Source organism: Magallana gigas, chromosome 10, assembly GCF_963853765.1.
Source record: "Magallana gigas chromosome 10, xbMagGiga1.1, whole genome shotgun sequence".
NCBI classification, from domain to species: domain Eukaryota; kingdom Metazoa; phylum Mollusca; class Bivalvia; order Ostreida; family Ostreidae; genus Magallana; species Magallana gigas.
Window position 1 is genome coordinate 14,479,971 of NC_088862.1, and position 25,676 is coordinate 14,505,646.

At 37.0% G+C, this 25,676-nt stretch overlaps 2 protein-coding genes across 3 annotated transcripts; one reads left to right on the plus strand and one right to left on the minus strand.

The window, feature by feature from the left end:
* Positions 1-1,093: 1,093 nt before the first annotated feature.
* On the minus strand, positions 1,094-25,349 carry LOC117686606 (uncharacterized). Its single transcript, XM_034461917.2, has 4 exons — positions 25,083-25,349; positions 20,947-21,697; positions 18,532-19,407; positions 1,094-3,447 (listed from the first exon to the last, which is right to left on the minus strand). The coding sequence occupies exons 1-4, from the start codon at positions 25,224-25,226 to the stop codon at positions 3,062-3,064; spliced, it is 2,157 nt and encodes a 718-aa protein (XP_034317808.2). The 5' UTR covers positions 25,227-25,349; the 3' UTR covers positions 1,094-3,061.
* On the plus strand, positions 8,045-15,387 carry LOC105319485 (uncharacterized). Of its 2 annotated transcripts, XR_010709970.1 has the most exons (3): positions 8,045-8,182; positions 8,537-14,933; positions 15,287-15,387. XR_010709970.1 is itself a non-coding variant. In XM_066072993.1 (2 exons), exon 2 carries the CDS (start codon positions 8,641-8,643, stop codon positions 14,731-14,733), a length of 6,093 nt encoding a protein of 2,030 aa, XP_065929065.1. In that variant the 5' UTR covers positions 8,045-8,182; positions 8,537-8,640; the 3' UTR covers positions 14,734-15,248. The 2 variants fall into 2 exon arrangements, 1 of the variants encoding a protein (XP_065929065.1); XM_066072993.1 differs by lacking the exon at positions 15,287-15,387 and having other exon boundaries at positions 8,537-15,248.
* Positions 25,350-25,676: the final 327 nt, after the last annotated feature.

Here is a 25,676-nt window from a genome sequence, read left to right on the forward strand (position 1 = left end):
TTTTAAGTCAAACATTTTTTTGATTTATGATAGCTGAATCATAATAATACTTAGACTATTAAAAAAACAATCGTTTTTTATTCAAAATAGTGACAGCCTTTATGATATTTCAAAAGGTTTCAGAGCACATTCTTCCTGAATTGATCAAATTAAGATACGAGTTAAACCGTTTGTTTAAAATATTATAAATGATTTTCAAGTATGAAGAATGTTTGGTAGACCATCATATCAGCGAAGAGATTTGACTTTTATGGCATTATTTCTTTACAGGTTTACGTTTTTTTAGTGTCTTGAGTTTCTTCTTATATCTAGACCTTAGTCACCTGCGCTAAACATCATATCCAAATCATTGAATGTATGAAATACTAATTATTCCATAGGACTTTGTTTAAATGCTCTCTTCTATAGAGAAGGTATATTCACATGTAGAAAACGTAACGTAACGCTTAATTACAGCAGTAAAGTTTAATTATATATACATGCATGCCCTTAAAAATATATATCAATACGATAATGATGTACTGATACTGTATATGCAGTATTTCTAAAGAAAAAATGCAGAGGATGTATACATTGGAGTCACTTTGAACATTCAGATTTATACAACGTTCGATCATTTGCTTTATTTAATATAAAACTTTGAAAATCCCACATCAAACATTTTACACACTTTTGCAAGTTCAGGACTACTTAAGCTCGGTATTAACGAGTACGTCAAATGCTCAGATATGCTTTTATCTTGGACACTTCAAACTGAGGCGACATTAAAAGTCAATTCAACTACCTGTTTTTAATTGGTTCATGTAAAACCAATTGCTTTTGGAAAAAGCATCGTAAATCAATGAAACGACGACGTAAGAAGTGATAGTTCTCGGCGACTTTGCCGTTGAAAGCACTAGTATCTGCGGATCCGGAATTATTACTAGGGGACAAAACTTCTAGAACTACTGTGTCCTATTTTAAGCGATGTGTTCTCTCTCGAGAACAGTAGGATGGTTTTGTAATTGTCGCCACAAATAACAGCCGCACAGAAAATAGATCCAATTAGATATATGTTTAATATTCATCTAATACTATGTTTTCAATTCATTGTTTGATGGTTTGAACATATTTTATTGCATAAACATATACAAATGGTTCGAACACAAGTTCTTACAACTTACGAGGTTCTTACCAAGTATAACAATTTACAACTGTATAGTAGTTTAAAATGGAACGTACATAGAAATGGATATTACTAATATAGTTTAGTTATTGAACAAACGTTCATGTAAAAACAGTTCTGTTTGAATTTGGTCTAGGCAGTAACATTGAAATTACGAGAATCTGCCACAATCTCTTATAAATCTTTGAACAGCTAAAATTTATGTATAACAGTTTTTGAAAAAAATATAGGTTGCCAAGCAGGTCAAAGACTAAAACCAAATTGGCAAAGTGAATGATAATGTACATAGATACTGTAATCCATATGCAGAAATTTCATTATGGCATATGTGAAACCCTATGTTTAAAATATTTTAAGTGATTTTCAAGTATTAAGAGTGATTGATAGGCCATTAAATTGACTAAGATGCGTCGACTTTTAAGGCATACCAACTTTTTTTCTGTCTTGGTTTCCTCTAAAAACTTATGTTTAGACCTTACCTGCGCTAGTCGCCATATTTTAATCTTTGAGAGGATTTTTTTTACAGTGCATTTAAGTTTCCAGGTTGTTTTTAAAGGGTTTTTGTAGTGCTGAAACCTAATTCATAAACCGTTGCAGAAATGTACAGTAATACCTTTTTAATGACAAGAAAGAGTTCGAAATGCAATTTTATTTGATTTTTTGTGTGAATTTTTCATAATGTACACTCATGCAAAAAGCTTATAATAGAGATGGAAATAACAATTCTAAACAAGGTTATAATCTTAACATTCTACATAATTATATACCGAGAGCTTATAGCTACAATCTATAAGCAATGCAAAAAACAGAGTATATTTAGCATAAACACATCACATGTATATACACATTAAACAGGCCGCAGGATCATGAAGCATTTTCAGACTTAAGTCCAAATTTCAATCATTGATAAAATGAATACTTCTTATAAGATTATGTTTGGAATTTATAATTTTCAACATAATATAGAGGCAATTTTTAAAAACTTTTTTTTATTTTTTCGATGTATTCAACCACAAGGAAATATGAGAGTGTACAAGTTTTGACTTAAGTCCAAGACAGATTCATGATCTTGGAGCTAGAGTATAGCATACACAATTAAGATAACAACAATGAATAATTTTAAACAAAATTAAAAATATGATTAAACATGGTTGCTGGTTTTTCTATACAAATTACTAACATTAATTTTATGTCTATAAAATCTACACGGTTAATACAACTGTTTGGGGACGAAAATATAATGTTGGTTGATTTTAACAAATCAACGAATTTATCGAACAATGAACACACATATACTTGACTAAATGTGACTTAAGAGGTCTGGATGGTCGTGACCGATTTAGACTATATCAATTTCCTTGAGAAGAAGAGCTACAGTTAAAATTTTAGGAAAAACTGAAACGTCAAAACTAAAATACATTGCATTTTTCTTTACTAAATAATAACTAATAATTTAGATAAAAATAGTACCCAATTCAAGGTAGATCTGATGCCATCCAGCCTCTTTAAATGATTTGATTTCCATCCAGAAATACATGCTACAATTGAGCGTATTAATCTAAATACATGTTATACATTGGCATACAGAATATACAATATCATTGTTTATTAAAGTTGTAACAACACATGAGGCTTCTCGATAAGATCCACTTACTACAATGGTGGAATAAAATTGTGCTTTCTTTCTTTCTTTCTTTCTAATTGCTTGAATATAGGCATTTTCTATGAAAATAAGTTCAACTTTGCTTTCTTTTTATCTTTATTTCTGTTGCGATGTGGATGCGAATAAATAAAAAAGAAGCGCAGATTCTGACAACTAAACTTTACGGAATTGTTTAATGGACAAAGCAAATTCAGTCATAAGTTATTAATACTAGTCTTGTTTTATTTTCTATTTCATATTTCCATCGGTTCTTCATTTTGACATACACTCAGGCCAAAAGCTTCAGTAATTTTGTCGATTCTACAAACAGCCGTATTGTGATTAATCAAAAGTTTAGCAAACGCTATACCGAGAGGTTTTGTTGGTTTTCCGTTTTCCATCAAGAAGACCCCAGACCCTGAATCACCTTTCTCGAAAAAAGGACGATCGATACTTTCAATGGAAAAGCATCTGGCAAAATAATAAAATCCACCAGAACTAAAGTCTTTATCTACGCAAACGGATAATGTATTTCCTGTCAAAAGGCCCTCCGTTTCTCCTGTTGATCCTCCTCTTTTCATTACTTTGCTCACATTGAAACGAAGAATGTTTTCGTCCGCAATCTGCAATTCACTATATTCTACAACACAAGTAAAGTTAATTACATTTGATATTTATTATGTGTACAATGATGAAAGACACATGTTGTTGCTGTAAATATTTTTAGAATAAAACAGTGAAATAAACCATTTTTTTGCTCGTGGTTTATTCTCAGGCCAAACAAGAGGTCCATGGGCCACATCGCTCACCTGAACAACAGTACCTTGTAAATTCTATTACATAGCATATGCTATTTCTATTTTAAACTTTGAACCTCGTTCTGGGGCCCCATTATTGGTCCGGGGGTTGGCTTAAACAATTTAGAATTTACACTATTTGAGGAGGATTGCTTAGTAATCTCACTAAATGTAGTAGTAAAGTAGTACTTAAGATATTTTTAAAACATTTTCCCAATATACTTGAGAGGAAGATTTTTAAAACATTTTTCTATATATGTTAAACTTTAATCCCCGTCTGGGGTCCCTGTTTTGGTTCAGGGGTCACGATTTTTCCAATTTAGAATCTTCACTATATATACAAGCTTTGTAAACATTGTCATTTTTGGTGCAGTGGTTCTTGAAAAGATATTGTTTAAACATTTTTTCCAACGGAATTCTGTGTTAAACTTTGAACCCCGTTTAGGCTCTCGTTTTGATCCGGGGGTCACGATTTTTACAATTAAGAAACTTCACTATATATATACAAAATTTTTTGTACGAGCTTTTGTATGAATATTAGCATTTCTGGCGCAGTAGCTCTTGAGAAGAATATTTTTAAAAACTCACGCTCTATAGTCACTGCTTCGCAATTAAGTCCCTTTTAAAAAAGGGTTTAGCCCTTTATTTTAATAATTTAGAATTCTCTTTCCAAAAGGATGATTTGTACAATGTTTAGTTTAAATTTTGAAAATCGGTTTTGAGAAGTCAAAAATGTGAAGTTTACTGACAGACGGACGAACAACGGACAACGAGTGATCAGAAAAGCTCGTTTGAACCTTTGGTTCAGGTGAGCTAACAAGAAAACTTAACGACAAATAACCGGAAATGAAACGTAAATTCTGACATCACAATCACTTTCTAAAAGGGAGAAAGAACTCTATATGCACTGAAATAAAGAAATTCGAAATAAATTGCACCTGATACAACTAATGATTAACCAAGTTTTCTTCATCAACCATTAACAAATTGTGGTAATGCACTTGTATGCTGGGACAGATAAATTATGAGTAAGTTATAAAAAGAAACAAGACAAAAATGTTCTTCTTGTTTTTTTTTTATTTCATTCCAATTTTTATCATTAAGGTCTTCCGTTTCCAACGGAAGACCTTACTATTATTGTGCTTGTAAGATAATTCTTATTAAGGTCTTCCGTTTTCAACGGAAGACCTTATTGTTTTCGTTCTGTTTCTTTTTCTTCGCTATTTTTCTTTTTTTTCCAACAAATTTTGTGCACGCGATTTCTCAGAAACGACTCAACCGATTTTCATTAAACTTTCAGATATGATGGATACTGATCTAAACTTTATACGTAATTTTTTATTTTGATGACGTCATTTCCGTTTTTGATATAGTGATGTTTTAGCGATTTTCAGAGGGTCGGCTTGTCCTGGGATCTTCTCCTTAACGATTGAAGTTATTGAGTTCAAACTTTCAGGGATTGTAGTCGAAAGATTGTAGATGTGTCTTTAGGCATTCATTTTTATCTGATTCAAAAGGCGCTGAAGCTCGCCAGGTACCGAAAATTGAGAGTTTAGAAACGTCGTTTTTTTTTACTGGTTTTCGTTCTTTATCTCCTTTCCTGAAAATTTTTTACCATAATATATAGAGCAAATAAAATTTATATTTACCAGAGCTTTCGTTTGATAACAAGAAAAAGGGACTGGTCCCTCAAATTAGGGGCCAAAAGGGCTCTAAAGTCTTTCTTCCATAGCACTTTACTGAGAAATATTTTGTAATATGTTTAAGAAGCAAAAATGTTCATCTTTCACAAATAAAACTATACATTATAAAATTTTTATTATGCGTTACGTAATTAGGGGTTTTAAGGGGCCAGAAGTCCAAAACTTCGATCGAATATATCTAAAAAAGGACAAATATTTTGAAAAGCAATATAGAATAAAAGATGCTTAGAATGATCTTTTAAACAATAATCAATCATAAAATTTTCGTTATCTGGCCCCAATAAGGAGATTAGGGGTCGGCCCCTAAAATGTCTTATCCCAGATAGCTCTAAAACGGCAAAGAATTTCTAAACACTTGTTGAACAAAATGTTTAATATCAAAAGAACTTTCGTATGATGCCAAGAAAAAGGGGCTGACCCTTCAATTTAGGGACCAAAAGGGCTCTAAAGTCTTTCTTTCATAGCACTTTCCTGAGAAATATTTTGTAATATGTTTAAGAAGCAAAAATGTTTATCTTTCACTAATAAAACTATACATTATAAAATTTTTATTATGCGTTACGTAATTAGGGGTTTTAAGGGGCCAGAAGTCCAAAACTTCGCTCGAATATATCTAAAAAAGGACAAATATTTTGAAAAGCAATATAGAATGAAAGATGCTTGGAATGATGTTTTAAACAATAATCATTCATAAAATATTCGTTATCTGGCCCCAATAAGGAGATTAGTGGTCGGCTTCTAAAATGTCCTATCCCAGATAGCTCTAAAACGGCAAAGAATTTCAAAACACTTGTTGAACAAAATATGTTTAATATCAAAAGAACTTTCGTATGATGCCAAGAAAAAGGGGCTGACCCTTCAATTTAGGGACCAAAAGGGCTCTAAAGTCTTTCTTCCATAGCACTTTACTGAAAATTATTTTGTTATATGTTTAGGAAGCAATAATGTTCATCTCACATTTATTTAACAATATATTATAATTATTTTATCATGTGTTCCGTATTAAGGGTTTTTAATGGGTTTTAAGGGGCCAGAAGTACAAAACGTTGATTACATACCTCAAAAAGAACAAATATTTTAAAAAGCATCATTTTGAAAATCAATATAGAATAAAATGCTGAGAATGATGTTCCTAACAAAATTCAACCATACATTTTTTTGTTGTTGCCCTGATAAGGAGATAAAGGGTCAAATATCAAAGTCAAAGTCATATAACCTTCAAAAAGTCGCACGGAAGACCTCCTCGTTGCTCGCAACGAGATCGTGTCTAGTTTTTTTTTCTTCCTAGACGCGAACTTTGAGGCTTCATATCTTGCTCATTTCTAAACGGTTTTTGCTCAAATTTTCAGGGCTTATAGACATTACAAAACACTATCTATAACATTTCATAAACTTCAAAATTCCTCTTCCGTTAACGAGTTATTCCCCTTTTAAAATTTATTAGGGCCTTTGGTTTCCAGACAAAGGCTCCGAGACTATGATAGCAGGGAATGGGAATTTAGCGAATTTGAATAACAGAGACATTGAAGTTGTGCACATCGATTTTTGTTTTTGGATTACGTTTTTTATTTAGAAAAAATTAGCGGGTCAAAAAATAGGATTCCAAAAAGTGCAAAAATTTAGACATATTTTTCTTTGTATCTTTTAAAAAAAATATTTTGTTAAGACATGTAGAACAAAAGTTGTGCAGAATGTTAAGGGCTTTCATTTGACACCAATAAAAAAGGGCTGGCCCCTAAAATTAAGGGCCAATAGCGCTTGAAAGTTTTTGCTTAATAACTCAAAAAACGGTAAGGATTTCGATATGGCTGTCGCTGGAAAAGTTGTTTGTTGGGATCTCATAAAGGTTGTTACAATGTTATTTTGTTGGTGAATTGTGTTGTCTGAGTGTAAAAAGCTTTATATATTAACTTGTACCTCGTTTAATTTGGCAAGTTAACGAAAGTCTATGTGCAAGCAACTGACATAAAGTTACCACAAAAAGTATGCTGGTTTATACAGGAATTTTTTTTTTTTTTTAGAACAGATTTTTTATTTAAGGAGTTTATCTCAGTTTTGTTAAGTTCTTGTAGTGCACAATCCCTAAAACGAGAATCGGAAAAAAATTCTTCTTCCTTTGTAGTAAAACACAAAGTACGGATTTAAAATAAATCTATGTATTACATTTGAGTTTTCATAAAATCTACCTTGAATCTGAGCCGTGTGTGTACCGTTACTTAAGCTATCCCTTACCCGCGGCCTAGAAAATCGGTCACCACGGTCGCGACGGGGCTAACTAGCGGTCAGCGGTTATCTAATACACGAGAGTCGCGTCTCTCATATAATTATGAGTTTATTTAGCCGCGAACTCTAGAATTGTTTTAGTTTATATACCCGTAAATAAAATACAAGATCTGGTTTAATTTCTTCATGTTATAAGAGTTTTTCTATCTTGTTTTTATTTAATTAAACATTAGAGTGTAAATTAAGAAGACGTTCTGAAAATTTATAAAGGCGATATTACTACAAATCGGAAAATCGTCAGATTTAAATTAATGGTTGGTTCGTAGGTCTAAAATGTTTTTGAAATCTGTACAAATATTGTTTTAAATCAACAAACAACCAACAAATATTAAAACTTTTAAATGATGATCATCCTTCGCACATGGCCGAGAATATCCCGCGCGAGTGGATAGGTTTGTGTTCTTCTACATGTACCTAATCACGCGTGCATGTTTCAGACTTTTGTACGAACACAACTGTCATGTTTCGTGTACATTTTATTTTTTGTTACGAAAGATTTGTCGTACGACTTAATTTTTTATGTTGGAAAACCGCGCCATACTCGATGTATGCACAACTCTGATTCTCTGTATCGAGGCTTGTAATCCACAGTGTAAGTCTTTTGACATTTGTAAACTAGGTTATTTCAACATATTTTTATGTGAATTATCTGTATGTTTCATGTCAGTAATGCTAAGCGATGCATATTCTTGAAATCTTGTATTTTATGTTTACCATGTGCTCGGTGTATGGGGCGCCATTTTGTCCATCATATTTCTGGTCATTTAATTTCGAGTTGCAGTTGATTAATTTACTTTAACTTGCTGTTTATCATATGAATAGACTGAATTCAACTGTTTAAATCATATGTGTAAGGTTTCATAATCTAATTGCAAACTCTGTCCTAATATTTTTTGTATGGAAACCTGTACCAGTCATTGATTGTTACATTTTTTTTTTGTTACAGCTTTTTACCGTCGTCTGAGACGGTTATCTGTCTCCCAAATAAACTGATTTCACCGACACTTGTGAGTCCGACTTTTATTGGGGCAGAACAGTAAAAAGACTAGGATGTCTACCTCAGCAGAGCAGATCACTCCCGACTCAACAGAGGGCACCCAGGTCACTCCTGACCCTACAGAGGATGCCCGGGAATCACAGACGACTGATGGCAAGAGGCAGTACGTCACACAAGATGAAGAGGAGTATCAGGAAGAGTACTATCAGGATGAGGACTCCTTTGCCGACATCTTAGCGAAGAAGAGGGCTGATGTAAGCCGAGCAAAGGCTAGGATGGCATACACCGCCAGAGAATTGGAGCTCAGGAAACAACGAGTGGAACTCGATGCTGCAATGGAAATGCTACATCTCGAGAGAGAGGCTGCAGAAGCTGAAGCTGATTGTCAAGCCTTTGAATCGACCATGATACAGATGTCACCTATGAAGAGACGAACGAGTTCCTTAGGCGAAGTCAGCAACTTTAAACCAGGACAGGATCAATCCACTCCACGTCAACCTTCTGCATCGCCAGGACTACTGACCGGTACTTCCGATCCGACTCAACTTGACCCGGATGCACAACCCTATGTACCTGCAGCACAGCCTTTGGTTCCTGACACACAGCCGTCCATGCCTGTCGCACAACCTTACGTGCCTGCCGCACAACCTCACGTGCCTGCCGCACAGCCTCATGTGCCTGCCGCACAGCCTTACGTGCCTGCTGCACAACCTCACATGCCTGCCGCACAACCTCACGTGCCTGCCGCACAACCTTACGTGCCTGCCGCACAACCTCACGTGCCTGCCGCACAGCCTCACGTGCCTGCCGCACAGCCTCACGTGCCTGCCGCACAACCTCACGTGCCTGCCGCACAACCTCACGTGCCTGCCGCACAGCCATCCATGCCTGCCGCGCAGCCATCCGTTCCTGCCGCACAGCCTCATGTGCCTGACGCACAGCCTCATGTGCCTGCCGCACACCCTCACGTGCCTACCGCACACCCTCACGTGCCTGTCGCACAACCGTATGTGGCTGCCTCACACCCCTTATCACCACTTGTGACTGATCAGGGACCACAAGTAACTGATGTTACCCGATTCCTCCTGAGGAAGGACTTGCTATTCTCCAGACTTACTCACTTTGACGATAGACCAGAATCATACAGTGCCTGGAAACACAGCTTTATGTGTGTAGTGAATGAGCTTCAAGTCTTGGACTCCGAGCAGATGGACCTTCTTATCAAGTACTTAGGTCCGGAATCTAAGAAGCACGCAACAAGCATGAGGACATCCAACATCTTCGACATCTCAAGAGGACTAAGAAGACTTTGGGAAAGGTTGGATGAGCGCTATGGTGCACCAGAACATGTGGAAGCATCCGTAAGAGCCAAACTGTTGAGTTTCCCAAAGCTTGGCAACAGAGATCATCAAAAACTTTACGATCTGTCAGACATTCTTATGGAGATGAAGTTTTTGAAGGAGGATCCGAAGTACAGTGCAATGTTGGCCTATCTAGACTCATCCTCAGGGATTAGACCCATCATTTCAAAACTTCCGTATGGCCTGCAGGAGAAATGGACCAACAGAGCCATGAAGTACAAGCTTGAACATCAGACTGTGTTTCCACCCTTTGGTGTGTTTGTTGACTTCATGAAGGAGATGAGCAGAGTGAAAAACGACCCAAGTTTTGCGTATCACACTGACGCTAACCACAACGAAAAGCAGCCTATGAACGTTCCAAGGGGAAGAGTGAACACGAAGAAAACCACAGTGTATCAACCAACAGGATCCGGAAATCTGAACGAGCCGAAGCTTGATGTGTGTATAATTCACACCGGTCCGGGTGTTAAACACAGTGTCAATAACTGTCGAGTGTTTAAGGCCAAGCCTATTGAAGAACGTATGAAGTTGCTCCGTGAACACAGACTCTGTTTTCGGTGTTGTTCCGCAAGTCATAGGAAACAAGACTGTAAAGAGGCCATCATGTGCAAGGAATGCGGAAGTGAGTTCCACACTACGTCTCTCCATGTTGATTCGTCACCAGCTCCTACCACTGGAAGGGCCTCATCAGTTCATGGCGGGGAGGAGGCTCCTAGGCGTCAGCAAGTAACAAAAGAACAGCACGTCACAACCATAAACAGCAACTGCACAGAAGTAGGGAAGGAATTTAAGGGAAAATCTTGTGCAAGAATTGTTCCCGCGACTGTCACCTATGATGGAAGAGCTGTCTCTCTGTATGCTATGCTTGACGACCAGAGTAACAAGACCTTGGCTAAGAAGGAATTGTTTGACTTGCTGAACATCAATACAGAGACAATACCTTACCTGATGACGTCATGTTCTGGACAAGTGACAACCTTCGGGAGAACTGCCTCAGGACTCTATATTGAATCAGCCAGGGGTGAGACCAGACTACCCTTGCCGTGCACGTTAGAGTGTGATGAAATACCGAACAACTACCAAGAGATCCCTACACCTGACGTTGCTCTTCAGCACAAGCACATGCGGGATATAGCCGGCGACATCCTACCCATTGACGCTTCAAGAAAAATTCTGTTGCTGATAGGAAGAGACCTTCCTCAAGTCCACCATGTTCTTGAGCAGCGCATAGGACGTGACCACGAACCATTTGCACAGAGGTCACCCCTTGGTTGGACGATCATCGGCGACACATGCTTGTCTGGACAACACAGACCAAGAGCTGCGAATGTGTACAAGACCTTCATCACGGACAGCGGACGTGGAACTATTCTTGAACCATGTGCCCAGTACTTATCCGTGAGAGAGAAGCTTCCAACCAGAGATGTGACAAACAGATTACGGGTATCTGACACTTCATCTGATGAACACTTATTCAGACGCACACCAGATGATAACAAAGTGGGATCATCAGTGGAAGATAGGATGTTTATGGACATCATGAACAAAGAACTATTGATAGGTGAGGATGGAAAGTGGGTAGCTCCCCTACCCTTCCGCCAACCAAGATTACGACTACCAAACAACTATGAGGTTGCATTGAGACGTGCACGAGCCTTGGACGCAAGTCTCAAGAGGGATCCAGTAAAGAAGGAACACTTTGCGACCTTTATGACAAAGCTGTTCGACAACGATCATGCTGAGAAAGCACCCACTTCCAAGTCAACGCAGGAGCAGTGGTTTCTTCCTCTCTTCGGGGTCTACCACCCTCAGAAACCTCACCAGATCCGGGGCGTATTTGATTCCTCTGCGAAGTTCAAGGGAACCTCTTTGAACGACCAACTGCTGTCTGGCCCGAACCTCACCAACAGCTTGCTTGGAGTGTTGCTTCGTTTCAGGAAGGAGATGATTGCTGTCGTAGCAGACGTGCAGCACATGTTTCACTGCTTCACCGTCAGAGAAGAGCACAGAGACTTTCTCAGCTTCCTTTGGTACAAGGACAACGAGATCGGAACGGAACTAACAGAATTCCGAATGAAGGTCCACGTTTTTGGTAATAGTCCTTCTCCGGCCATAGCGACACTGGGCCTCAGGAAGATCTCAGAACTGTCTGAGGAAAGCCATGGACCTGATGTCAAGGAGTTCATCAAGAGGAACTTCTACGTTGATGATGGTCTGACATCATGCTCAACAAGCCAAGAAGCAGTAGACCTGATGTGCAGAACCCAGGACGCATTGAAGCAATACGGGAACCTAAGGCTCCACAAGTTCGCATCAAACAGCGCGGATGTCATGAAGGCGTTTGAGCCACGAGACTTAGCACAGGACATCTACGACCTGAACCTTGATGAGGACCAGCTCGTGCAACGGAGTCTTGGTATGCGATGGAACTTGTCGAGTGATATGTTCGAGTTCCGCATCTCTACTGATGACAAGCCCACAACACGCAGAGGTGTACTGTCGACAGTGAACAGCCTCTTCGATCCATTAGGCTTTCTCTCACCTGTTATCATCAGCGGGAAACTCATTCTTAGAGACGTAGTGACCTGTACCTCAGACTGGGATGAGCCGCTGCCGGACCATATTCTGGCAAGCTGGGAAGAGTGGAGTTCATCTCTGAAGGAGTTGGAGAAGATCCACATACCCAGAACAACCGTGGTACATCTTAGCAAGGCAGTAAGAAAGGAACTGTGGACATATGCGGACGCGTCAGAGAAAGCCATAGCTGCCGTTTCTTACATGAAGGTGTACTACGAAGATGGCTCTGCGATGACTGGATTTCTACTAGGGAAGTCTAAAGTGGCACCAGTATCAGGCCATACCATACCCCGTTTAGAGCTTTGTGCAGCTGTTCTAGCCATTGAGATATCGCAGATAGTCATGGATCACATGGACATAATGTTCGACTCGGTGAAGTATTTTTCCGACAGTCGTGTGGTATTGGGGTATATCCACAATGATAAGAGACGATTTTTTATTTACGTCTCCAACAGGGTCGAGAAAATCAGAAGCCTTAGTGAGCCGTCGCAGTGGAACTTTGTGCCGACACACCTCAACCCTGCTGACGAGGGCACTAGAGGCGTAGTTCCTAAGGACATTGGAGAGTGTGCTTGGCTTAGAGGAACTACTCACCTGCAGCGCATTGACGACGAAACCAAGGCAGAAGGGTTTCCCCTACAGGAACCTCTGTCAGACAGAGAAGTCAGACCTGTATGTTTGAAGACTGAGTGTGAACCTATGCTTGGAACTCAGAGATATGAGAGATTTTCCAGCTGGGACAGATTGGTCGAGGGTATCGCCCTGCTCCAGCGATTCATCATAAGCAGAAAGGGAGGTAAATCACAGATTTTACCGAAGTCCATAGACTACTCTCAAAGAGCAGAAAACTACATTATCAAGACAGTGCAAAGAGAAGTCTATTGTGAGGAGATTTACTGTCTGAGGTCCAAACAACCATTGCCGAAGAATAGCAGCATTCTTGCATTGAGTCCGTTCCTCGACGACGATGGTATTGTTAGAGTTGGTGGACGCTTAAGACATCTCAACGATGCGACTGTCTGCAAGAACCCTATACTGATACCGGGGAAGCATCACATTGCGACCTTACTTGTACGCAAGTACCATCAACTGGTGCAACACCAAGGGCGCCACTTTACGGAGGGAAAGGTCAGGTCCTGTGGGTTCTGGGTCACCGGCTGCAAGCGCCTTGTTTCGTCCCTCATTCACAAGTGTGTTACTTGTCGGCGACAACGTGGGAGCTTCGCAACCCAGAAGATGTCTGACTTGCCTACAGACCGCATACTGCCAGGAGAGCCACCGTTCACTTCGGTGGGAGTAGATATCTTTGGGCCCTGGGACGTCGTGACTCGTCGCACTCGGGGAGTTCCAGCCAACGGCAAACGATGGGCAGCACTGTTCACATGTCTGGTGACACGCGCAGTCCATGTCGAGGTAGTAGAGGAGATGTCCGCATCATCCTTCATCAACGCCCTGAAGCGCTTTACAGCCATACGAGGACAGGCAAAGGAGTACCGTTCCGACAGAGGAACCAACTTTGTTGGCGCTACCGACCCTCTACAGATCGACGCAATCAACGTGGAAGATCGTCAGGTCAAGGATTTCCTGCACTCTCGGGGGACAACCTGGATTTTCAACCCGCCCCATGCATCCCATATGGGTGGAGCTTGGGAGCGCATGATAGGGTTGACACGGCGCATATTGGACAACATGTTGAAGGATCATTCAGCACAGGGTCTTACGCACGAGGTACTTACCACCTTTCTGGCCGAGGCAAGTGAGATCATAAATTCTCGCCCACTTACCGCCGTTTCGTCAGATCCAGACTCGCCTTTTGTCCTTACCCCAAGCATTTTGCTTACTCAGAAGACGGATGTACCGACCGAAGCTGTATGCGACACAACTGCTAAGGACCTCTTCAAGGTACAGTGGAAGAGAGTACAGCACCTCGCCAAGATGTTCTGGGACAAATGGAAGAAGGAATACCTGCATACCTTGCAAGCGCGTAAGAAGTGGCATCATGGTCAACGTAACATTAGTGTTGGTGACATAGTGTTGTTAAAGGATGTCGAAACCCATCGCAACAACTGGCCGCTTGGACGCATTACTGCAACGTTTCCTGGCAAGGACAACTTGGTTCGCAAGGTTGAAGTACGTGTCAGCAAGGACGGCAAGACCACCTCTTACGTCAGACCAGTGACGGAACTCATTTTATTATTGGAGAACTGAATGTTTTCTGTACTAAATTGTATTCAAATCTTGTGTGATATAATTTTATATATCAGACGGGGAGTGTCATGTTTCGTGTACATTTTATTTTTTGTTACGAAAGATTTGTCGTACGACTTAATTTTTTATGTTGGAAAACCGCGCCATACTCGATGTATGCACAACTCTGATTCTCTGTATCGAGGCTTGTAATCCACAGTGTAAGTCTTTTGACATTTGTAAACTAGGTTATTTCAACATATTTTTATGTGAATTATCTGTATGTTTCATGTCAGTAATGCTAAGCGATGCATATTCTTGAAATCTTGTATTTTATGTTTACCATGTGCTCGGTGTATGGGGCGCCATTTTGTCCATCATATTTCTGGTCATTTAATTTCGAGTTGCAGTTGATTAATTTACTTTAACTTGCTGTTTATCATATGAATAGACTGAATTCAACTGTTTAAATCATATGTGTAAGGTTTCATAATCTAATTGCAAACTCTGTCCTAATATTTTTTGTATGGAAACCTGTACCAGTCATTGATTGTTACATTTTTTTTTGTTACAGCTTTTTACCGTCGTCTGAGACGGTTATCTGTCTCCCAAATAAACTGATTTCACCGACACTTGTGAGTCCGACTTTTATTGGGGCAGAACAACAACTATTTTCTTTTATTATGATTTAAACTATGATATTGGTTTAAGATGAAAAGATAAATGTATTTTACATGTACAGTTGCTTTAGCAATGATTAATACGATTGCGCAGTGGGTAGTTTATTATAATCAAAGTTCCAAGTGGCGGTAGGTGCTGGCACGATAAAAGGACGTCCTGAATTGAGGCATTCGGATTTTTTTTAATTGGCAAAATGGTAATCAGATTTGACGAAAATCATTTTATGGCGACTTCTTCTTATGTGTAACATTTTCACTTTCCCACCCGTTTGTTTATTTTGTCAGTCTGTGTTAATTTAATCGCAGCGTGCGACCGAAAATCTTGTGTCGTTTCAGCGCACACAGCTGAGAACATCTATAGCCCCAGCCGGGTTATGTTTATGGCTGCAGATCATCAATTGTTATGTAATTGAGTAACAATGTATCGAAGGTTATCGAATATTATTGAGTATCCAATTGTGCTTTCACTACAGTGGTCAATTGTTAAACAATAAGGCTATTATTCGAAGTCAATCATCTTCACATTATACATGTAGGTGCGAAATCGTAATCGGATAATGTTGCAATAAATCAACCTGATGAACACGCTAAACTTCTACAGATATGAACGGAATAATATATTATACTGAAAAGTTTTAAGTCAAAGGAAAATTGTTCTCGAATTAAGAAGTTATGAAATACGACTACATTATGAAACGCAGTCGGTCGCCATAGAAATCATCAAAGTACTGCAAGTGTCAGCAGATTTCTTGTTTCTTTGAAATACATGTACCATGATAGTTCACTACCAGAGTCCAGCTAGCCAGCAATCGCAACTTCTCGGGCCTTTCCGGCAAGCTCGGAAAAACACCTCGAATGTATTAACATTACCGGATGTTAGAATTTTATACAAAATGGAGTCGCTTCCCATTGAAATAAGTATCGGCTAGACAGCCTTATAAGTCGCTTCTATGTTATATTTTAGGGTATATCATTTACTTTAATGAAGTCTAGCTTACATCTCAACAGATCGTAAATTGTGTTGTATTTATATTAAGTTTTATAAGAAGGGGGGTTGTCATGGACCCCTAGGTAATACATTCGAGGTGTTTTTCCGAGCTTGCCGGAAAGGCCCGAGAAGTTGCGATTGGCTAGCCATTACTAAATCCAACGCACTAACAAAAAATTAGTTAAAATTATCGACTATTTTTCAAGCGTTTTCCGATCCCGATGTTAAACAACTAAAATTACTAGGCCACCTTGCACCCAAACTAGGACTTGTGCTCATAAGGTGAGCCCGGATTCCTCGGGGACGGATGTATCCTCGAGGATTCCGGCGCCAAATTAGGCATTAGTAACAACGATTTCCGGCGCCAGGGCGCGGAGCAGACCTTAAGTGAACAAATTATTTCTGTAATGTAGCGTTCTAAACAAGGCGCCCTGCGCCCAAACTAGGACTTGTACTCATTAGGTGAGCCTGGATTCCTCGGGGAACGGGTAATCCCTTGAGGATTCCTGCGCCAAATTAGGCACTAGTGACACCGATTTCCGGCGGCAGGGCGCGGAGTATACCTTAAGTGAACAAATTATTTCTATAATGTAGCGTTCTAAACAAGGTGCCCTGCGCCCAAACTAGGACGTGCTCATTAGATGAACCCGGATTCCTTGGGGGACGGGTAATCCCTTGAGGATTCCGGCGCCAAATTAGCCATAGTTACACCTATTTCTAGTGACACCGATTTCCGGCGGCAGGGCGCGGAGTAGACCTTAAGTGAACAAATTATTTCTGTAATGTAGCGTTCTAAAGAAGGCGTCCTCCAAACATTGAAAGATCTTACTTTACACAAAGATTGCCTATGACCTGTGAAGTGTTTGTTATGATTCTGTTTCAAGGCTATTTTATGAAGTTCAAGGACATTGGCAGAAATTTCTTAAGTTGTGTCAGCTTTATACTGTTTTTAAGGAGAAACATTGGATATTGCTTTTTCATTTAAAGATTGCTGATGACTTGAGGATGTGTCATGAACTTGACCCAGGGTCAGTTGTGCAATTTCAAGGTCGTTTGAAAAATAAATGCTTCTTTCTTGTCTGTCATATCTACATGTAATATACATGGAAATGATTAGAAGCTAAAATTTGACACAAAGATTGCTTCTGACATGTACTTAAATATGTCCCGACTTGAACGATAAATTTGTTCCCCGAAGCAAAAACGATGCTGAGTGCTTGCTTGGCCAAACGTTATATGGAGAGTTGTCCCTCCCACTGAGCACCTCTCGTACAGCGCACCCTCAGGTTGGAGAAGCCGTCATCGTTTATTTTTGATTTTCTGAACTTACTTTATCATATTGACAATTCTGTCTGATTAAACTACCACCCTTCTGCTTACACTCATCAGTGTCTGATAGGTATCTATAACAATTCATCTTCACATGACCTCTATATTTGCACACAACCTATATAAATATATACCTCAATTACCAAATACTTGACTTTATCTGTTAATGAGAGGTGCAACTCTTCAATACTCAGTCTGGGGGTTACAGAGAAAGCAGGATTAAAATAATTTGCCTGTCTCCATTTAAAAAATTCCAATACATTTTCTAAAGCCCTGATTGGTCAGAATTTTAGGTCGGGTGAAGATGACCCCCTATCAATACCTGTCAGACCCTGTAAGGAGAAGAGGGTGCTTTTAATCAGACTTATTGACAATCCTTTTCCGACAGGAAGCTGCAACGGAAGACCTATTCGTTGCTTTGCAACGAGCTCGTCTCTAGTGTTAATGTAATCTTTGGTAATTTTTGATATCTTATCATAATAACTTACGCCGCGTTCGCCCCAACGGTCGCACCATTAAACATGCCAAATAATAATATAAGAAAAATTTACATTTTGATATTTTTATAAACAAAGATGAGGACTATAAATAACACGATACCCAGATATGATGTATGCATTTGTCTGAACACGCTCTCATACGAAATGAGAAAAATGAATTATTCGGCTCCGATTTAAAAAAAAACATATTTTGTAATAGTAACCCTCATATTTTAACAACATATTCTGAAAGTCTGTTTGAATGAAATCTGAGTACTATTATGCGAGCTATTAAAGTTACTAAAACCTAGAAGATCTTTAAAACTGTACAATTGTGAATTACCTCCATCTTGTGGTTGGAAATTTTGAACAAACGCAGCATCCATCCCAATGCCTTCCTCTCCCCAATTTCCGCAAAACGATTCCTTGACTTTTCCGATGATTTTGTAGTCCGTGCACCCGGGAAGTAACGGATGGACTATCTCATCTCCACATTCACCTGTGACTAAATTTGACAATAACTCATTAAAGTTGTATAAATCAGTCCAATTTCTAGCTGCAACATGAGCAGCTGTGAGAAAACCAGTGACTGGCGATACAGAGCCCTTTAACTTTGCCAAAAATCCAGCTGAACCAATTCCAAATGAAGGTAACCCAATGCAACAACCAGGATTAGGATAAAAAATTTGTCGGCAGTCAAAGCATGTTCCAAACATGACGATGTCTTCCCTAACATGACAATGCCAACCATCAATAGTCTTTGGTAGCGGGTCCTCGCCGTATGGTATCAAATCTTTGTCTAAGCTATATATAACTATACATGGTTGCATCTTACCTTTGAAATACACGCTACCTGCATCAAGTCCTACAATACTTGAATATTTTGCATACAGTTTCTCTGAATGTTTGTTTATTATTTCACCTAGTTTTGTTCTAACTCGTCTTTTATCAAAAAATGAGCTGTAGTCCACATGATCTTTTTCAGCTTCGAATATTTCTTTAGATTTTTCGGCTACATTAACAAACTCAAAACATGTTCTTTTCGGAATTTGGCTATTCTGCTTGAAAAAATTCATTGCGACTGTGTCGTCATGACCAAGATATACTTTCATAACTGGGTTATTATCCTTCTGACCAGCGATGTATTTCAAAACTGAAGGGTAGCTCTCAAGTCCTCGTAAACACTGCAGATCTTCTCTTTTTTCCCATGTTTTCACAGCTATTAAGACGAGAATGATAAGCATAACATATAGCAATTACAGGTTTTAATTTGTAACGTAATACATGCATAAATAGTTATTGTCTGCAACTTCTCCACCAAAAACGATATTACTTCAAAAAAAACTTTTCATTCATTTGTATGTATAAGACAATTTGAGATACCAATATGAATGAAAAACATCATTTTCGAACACAGTGAACGTTTTAAAATTTTCAGATTGTATGATAGTTGATCAAAAATGCAATTACAATACCACAGTACAATGCTTTCCGTTGGTGTTTAACCTAAAATAGGCTGTTCTCATGTTAAGTTTGGAACTGAGACTAATAGAATTATTCATTGTTACGAGTGTGGGATAGAGAAATTCACAGTCAAGGACGAGGCATACTTAAGTCCTAGACCGTGAATCTTGGCCCCGAGGTGGAATTTCACTATTCCACACGAGTGTATAATGAATGATTATTTTTCTCGCATTATATTACAATGTACCTTTAAAAATGATGTTTGACAACTTTATGTTATGATTTTAAAAAAATTACTTTCGGTTGATCCCTCCCCGTGCTTCAAATACTTATAAAAGTTAAAATGACAGCATACGACAGTTTTTTAATTAAAAATATGATAAATGGTAATTAGATAAGCAAAACAATTATTTAATTGATAATTGCAATCCCGTATTTTGCATTTCCCTACAGCAGACAACGTTTGTTTACGTTTTAAAACGGCGTTGTAATACACAGTGTAAGACAGACAAATCTCACACTGCTGTCTCACAGCGGACAAACCGATCTTACACCGGTGATAATGCGAGAAATGTACTTAGCTGTTTTAAAATTAAGCCATATCTAATGATAATCATAAGATTTGACAGTTTTGTAAAACAGTTGTACGACTTTATGACAAAGTTCGGTCTTCAGACATTTATAATCATAAAATAGTTTTGTAATACGGCTTCTTGGTTTGGATATTAAATTTTAAATTACATATTCTAAATGTGGAATGGACCTTTGGTTGATTCTCAGAAAGTAGGGGTTGGGGTTAAAAAATCTGTGGCCTGATAATTAAGCTGTAATTATTTAGCATAGGTTTTATTTGTAAGGTTCCTTTGAGAAGGCTATCTATCAATATACTTTCAGAGATGTGCATGTTTTTGAGATTCAGTTTAAAAAATTTGTTTTTAAATTGAATTTTAAAAGGTTGAATTTCTTTTCATTATGAGAACATTACAGCTTTGATGAATTAACATTAGAAAAAATACACAAGATTAATATTCGTCTGTTTTTTATCACATAGAGACAGTTATTACTTTTCAGCATTTTTTCGCGAATTACATCTGGAATTAAAACTTAATTGTTTTCACCTCTTTTAAAATAGTACACTTGATTACTATATTTAAAACACACTATAAATACTAAAAGCCTGAAATGCTAGCCATACTAATATTTCAACAACACATTCTAAATTCATTTTCCTTTTTGTTTTTGGAAAAAAAGAAAAAAAAAGGTACGCCTAGTTTTGTTTTTTCATTATACTTACCCTTAATCTGATCGTTAAGTTTTAATTCACTTATAGCTGTATTAAGTTTCAATGATACATTCTTCAAATCATCATCAGTGGCTGCAATCGCAGATAAAACGTCCTCCAAAATCTCATTTTTCTTTCTAGAAATGTCCCTTGCGACATTTTCCCGTATTTCCTCAGAATTAACATTCATATTCCTACTTTCTGACCATGACAAATTGGATATGAATTTATGAATCAATACTCTGTGTATCCTTAGTTCCAACTCTAGAAGATTTATCATTTTGATCTGCGATTCAAAATGCTTGGATACTTCAGAATAAATTGTTGATCCTAGTACTTCTAATGTTCTTTCTAAAGTACTCAATATTATTTCTTTATTTTCTCCTAATGTTGAAACTTCGGGGAAGACAAAAAAATCACTTAAAACAAATACCTTTTGACTAGGTGTTAATATATTTTCTTCTGTCAAAACTCTGTCCATGTCTTTTTCTAGAATTGCATTCAGACAATCCAGATTATTCCTTAAAGTTTGGACAACAGTACAAAGCCAAGTCATCTTACTGTGTGCACTCAGTTTTGAAATTTCTTCAAAATCGTCATATACATGATGCAGGAATATTTTACCTGAATCAATGACAGATTTGTATTCTCTATAAACCCTTAACTTCGCTTCTATTACGCGCAGAGATTTGCTGTGAATCAAGATAACTCTAACTTGGTTCTCGTGGTTGTCTTGTAGAAATCTTTCCCAGTCATCAGAATCCTTAAAGATAAATGAATATTTTAATTTTTTTTTCAAATCTAAAAGAACTTTTGTATTTGTGATAAATACAACACGGAAACGTACAACCGCATTTTGTTGTGTTATTCAAACACGATTTATTCTCATAAGTGTATAGTCAAATATACTGTGAAATCATTAAAATTCGTGGGGGCCAGTTTTCTCATGAATTGTGGGATTTTGTTTATTTGTGGGGATGTTATATCGTGGAAGCGCCAGTTTTCAGTTCCATCAAAAAACTTATTTTTTGAATTTTTTTTGTCGAGGATGGAAATTCGTGGGGTAAGGCTACCCACGAATACAATAAGAATTTATCTATTACGAATTCTAATGATTCCACAGTTATTGTGTTTAAGTTGGGCAATACAATTTCAAAAACAATATTTTGCTAAGTGGCGCTATTTTGTCATGTTTTGAATAACTTAGAAGCACAATAGCCTATCAAAATCGAATTCAACAATATTGCACTAAAAATTTATATTGATTTTGACGCTTAAATTAAACATCGCAGACATTTTTGCGACATATCATAAATGGCGACTTATTTATATAAGAAGGGTCAGTCATAGTAATTAATACGACTACAATGATTAGTTTAGAGTTCTGTATAATAAAAGCTACGATACAAACAAAATATGTACATGTGTATATAATATTTTGACCAAGCGCTCTCATCTGGCATCTAAGGCTACTGTGAGGTTCCCACAGAGTATCAAGGATTCAGCTATTGTGGGTATGTTGTTGGGGATAGAGTGATGCTACCAGGTATTTTGGGGTTTAAGAAATGTATGATGTATGTGTGAGATCATTTTAACTTCATTCGGGTGTGGTTCAATTCGAAAAATTTGAATTTTTTTTTTTAAAATTTCCTGATTTGATTCAATATTTTTTTCTGATAAAAAAAAAACCGGAAAAAAAATCAATTGTCTTACATTTCATCTCTACAAGACATTTTTCATTAAAAAAAATATTTATACGTTTAAAAAATATGAACAAAAGAAGTTTTTTTTTCATAAATAGTTTTCCATTAAAATAATAATAAGTCACATTGAAATAACATGACTTATTAGATATTAATACCATGCATTTATTAGCTTCAAGTTTTAAACTCTACAGTGTTTTACCTGTAACCAAAATATATTTTCAACTTTGTTTTGAATAATGTAGAGCATATACATGTACACAGTGCAAGAAATGGAAGTGGGCAGTTTCGGGTAACGCTGTTCGTCGAAGCGAGCGAACAAGTTGTTCCACGTACAGTACTGTTGTTGTGGAAAGTAAATTTAATCGTTGTTAGTCTAAGAAGAGACATAACTTTATCGTTAGGTGTGTACTTTTTAAAGATAAACTATTTTTGAGTTTTCGGATTAAAAAATGTAACAATTTTATTAGGAATATTAATTATTGGTTTAAAACTTCCAAACTTTACACCAAACAGATTTTTCAGACGCTTTCCTGAGTTTGTTTTACAAGAAGACGTAGTTATAATTTGAAATGTTCCAATCTTTATACCAAACAGAGTTTTCAGACGCTTTTCTGAGCTTGTTTTACAAAAAGAGGTACTTATGATTTAAAAACATGGTTCCTTATGGTATTAGGCCGATAGCTTGGATCGCTTAGCATGCCATTTTTTTACGAATTTTTTTTTTACATTGGACTAACATTTGTTTACTTTATGGGTAGCGTTGCTATATTGTTTTTTAATTGTACGCGTAATCAAATGAAAATTAAAAAAAACACAGATTAAGAAGCATATAATACAGATATATGGATATTAAATTTCATATAAAACAGAGATTTTTTCAGCGTAACAAATGGGTAAATTTACTGCTGTTTTTGCCATGTTGCATATTTTAGCTAGTTATTTATAAAGAAACACAATTCAGGCCAATAACTACGGTAACATTATACATGTATTTTACGGATAATGCATTCAAGATTTACATGTGTGTTCGACACTAAATAATTATACTTCTTGCATGGATATTCCAAAAAAATATTTTTCAGAATATCTTTTATTCATTCCGTTTAGTGTTTATTTATTTGTAAATGTTAGTTTTGATATTTTGTACTTTTTGTTCTATAAATTGTTGAAGGAAAAGGAATAATATTACAATAAATAGCCTTCAGGTTGATACATGTATAGAGTTAGTATATGCGTCTTTGTACATAATGATACAAGAATTTATCAAATCTTAAATATTTAAAGTAAATTTATTGCAATTGCTTGTTCCTTAAAACTGGTCATATTTTCAATGCTATATACACATGTACATAGAGGCGTAATAAAAACAATTTTATGCATTTGCAGTGCTGCGTTGTCGAGAACTAATGCCATAGCTATAATAGCCTTACGTTTACGCCTCAAGTTATGCCGCCTTAGGAAATGCAAATTAAGCCCGACTAATTTCGGTGTAAGTCCTTGGACTAGACTTAAGTTAAGTCCAAAACTTAGGCCTCTTTATGAAACGAGCCTCTGAGCTAAAGGTTCATGTGAGTTTTTCCAGTTAGAATCTGCTCGGTGTGTTCATGTCGTTGTCATCTGTGCCATGTGGCAACGCAATTGATAAAATTACGCAATTTCGAAAAAAATTTCAGAGTGCTTTAATTTTGGGTCCAAATCAACGCACTTTGAATTTTTTTTTTCAAAGTTCGTTATTTTTCGAAGTGCGTTGTAACTCTGCTTTGATATATATAACATAGATATTAATTCTTAAATGTTATACTTTGTAATACAGATAATAATGATGTTGTAAATGCAATTTTAAATGAATTTTTGTTTTACAAAACCACGCTAAAATTTATACTCAAATCTGATTGCAGATTAGGCTGAATAGGAAAGGATAGGATAGAATTTGACTTTAGTTAAGTATTTCTATCATGTATCGTGTATTGTTTATCCTATTCTATCATAGCTTGGTCAACTTTCTTGATGGTATCACTGTACATGGGTCTTGGGCTTTAAATATCGTCTGGGATTTTTACATTTTTCAAAATCTTTGACTTTTCTCACTTAACAATATTTCAGTGTTAATAAATTTTCGTCATGTTCATTTAGAAATCCTCAAATAAACGCTTTATATTATATGTGACTCAATGACAATATTTAAAATCTGTAAACTGTGGAAATATGGATGTAAAGCATGAATGCTAAAAGCTTTACACGGAAAGCTTAAAGGTGTACATGGAAAACTAAACGGTTTACACGAAACCTTTTCTCGCACGGAAGTCGCATATATTTTTATAAACATTTAGTACCACGCTTCATTCTGTCTTTGACATCTTTTCAAAACATTGCATACTTCAATATTTTTTCTTTGTTGCGAAATTTGTTTTGAAACAGTTTTCTACAACAAAAAGATAATACCTTTGGCTTGACGATAAGTTGTTTTCTTTCACAGGTAACCGTGACTTCAGCAACATACACTTTCCCTGGTTCATGACTATCTGTTGTTGTCTCAAACGTGTTATTTAGAATAACTTTTCTTGAAAGTGATTTTACTTCAAACATGATATCAAGAAAATTAACACAGCGGAGGAGTTCTTTGGCAAATGAAAAATTTGAAGTTGGCAGGTGTAAAAACTTGATCAATAAACCAGGCAACTTCTCTATTACTTCTATAGGTTGCGAAAAATCAACTTTATTACCTATAAAGAAAAAAACCCAAAAATTAAACATTCAAACAAAAACAAAACACCCCCCCCCCCCCAAAAAAAAAAAAAACCCCAAAAAAACCCAACCACGAAAATAAAAAACCGAGGACTGTAATGGCAACAAGAACATATCATATGACATTTGAATTAATTTAATTTAAACAATATTTTATTATGCAATATATATTAGGTATATCTAGGTATATCCTCTCCGATATACAATGTCAAGGTCATATATACAAGATTTAGTGCCATACAATATTGACAATGATATTATAATGTGTATTATATTGACAAATATATGCAT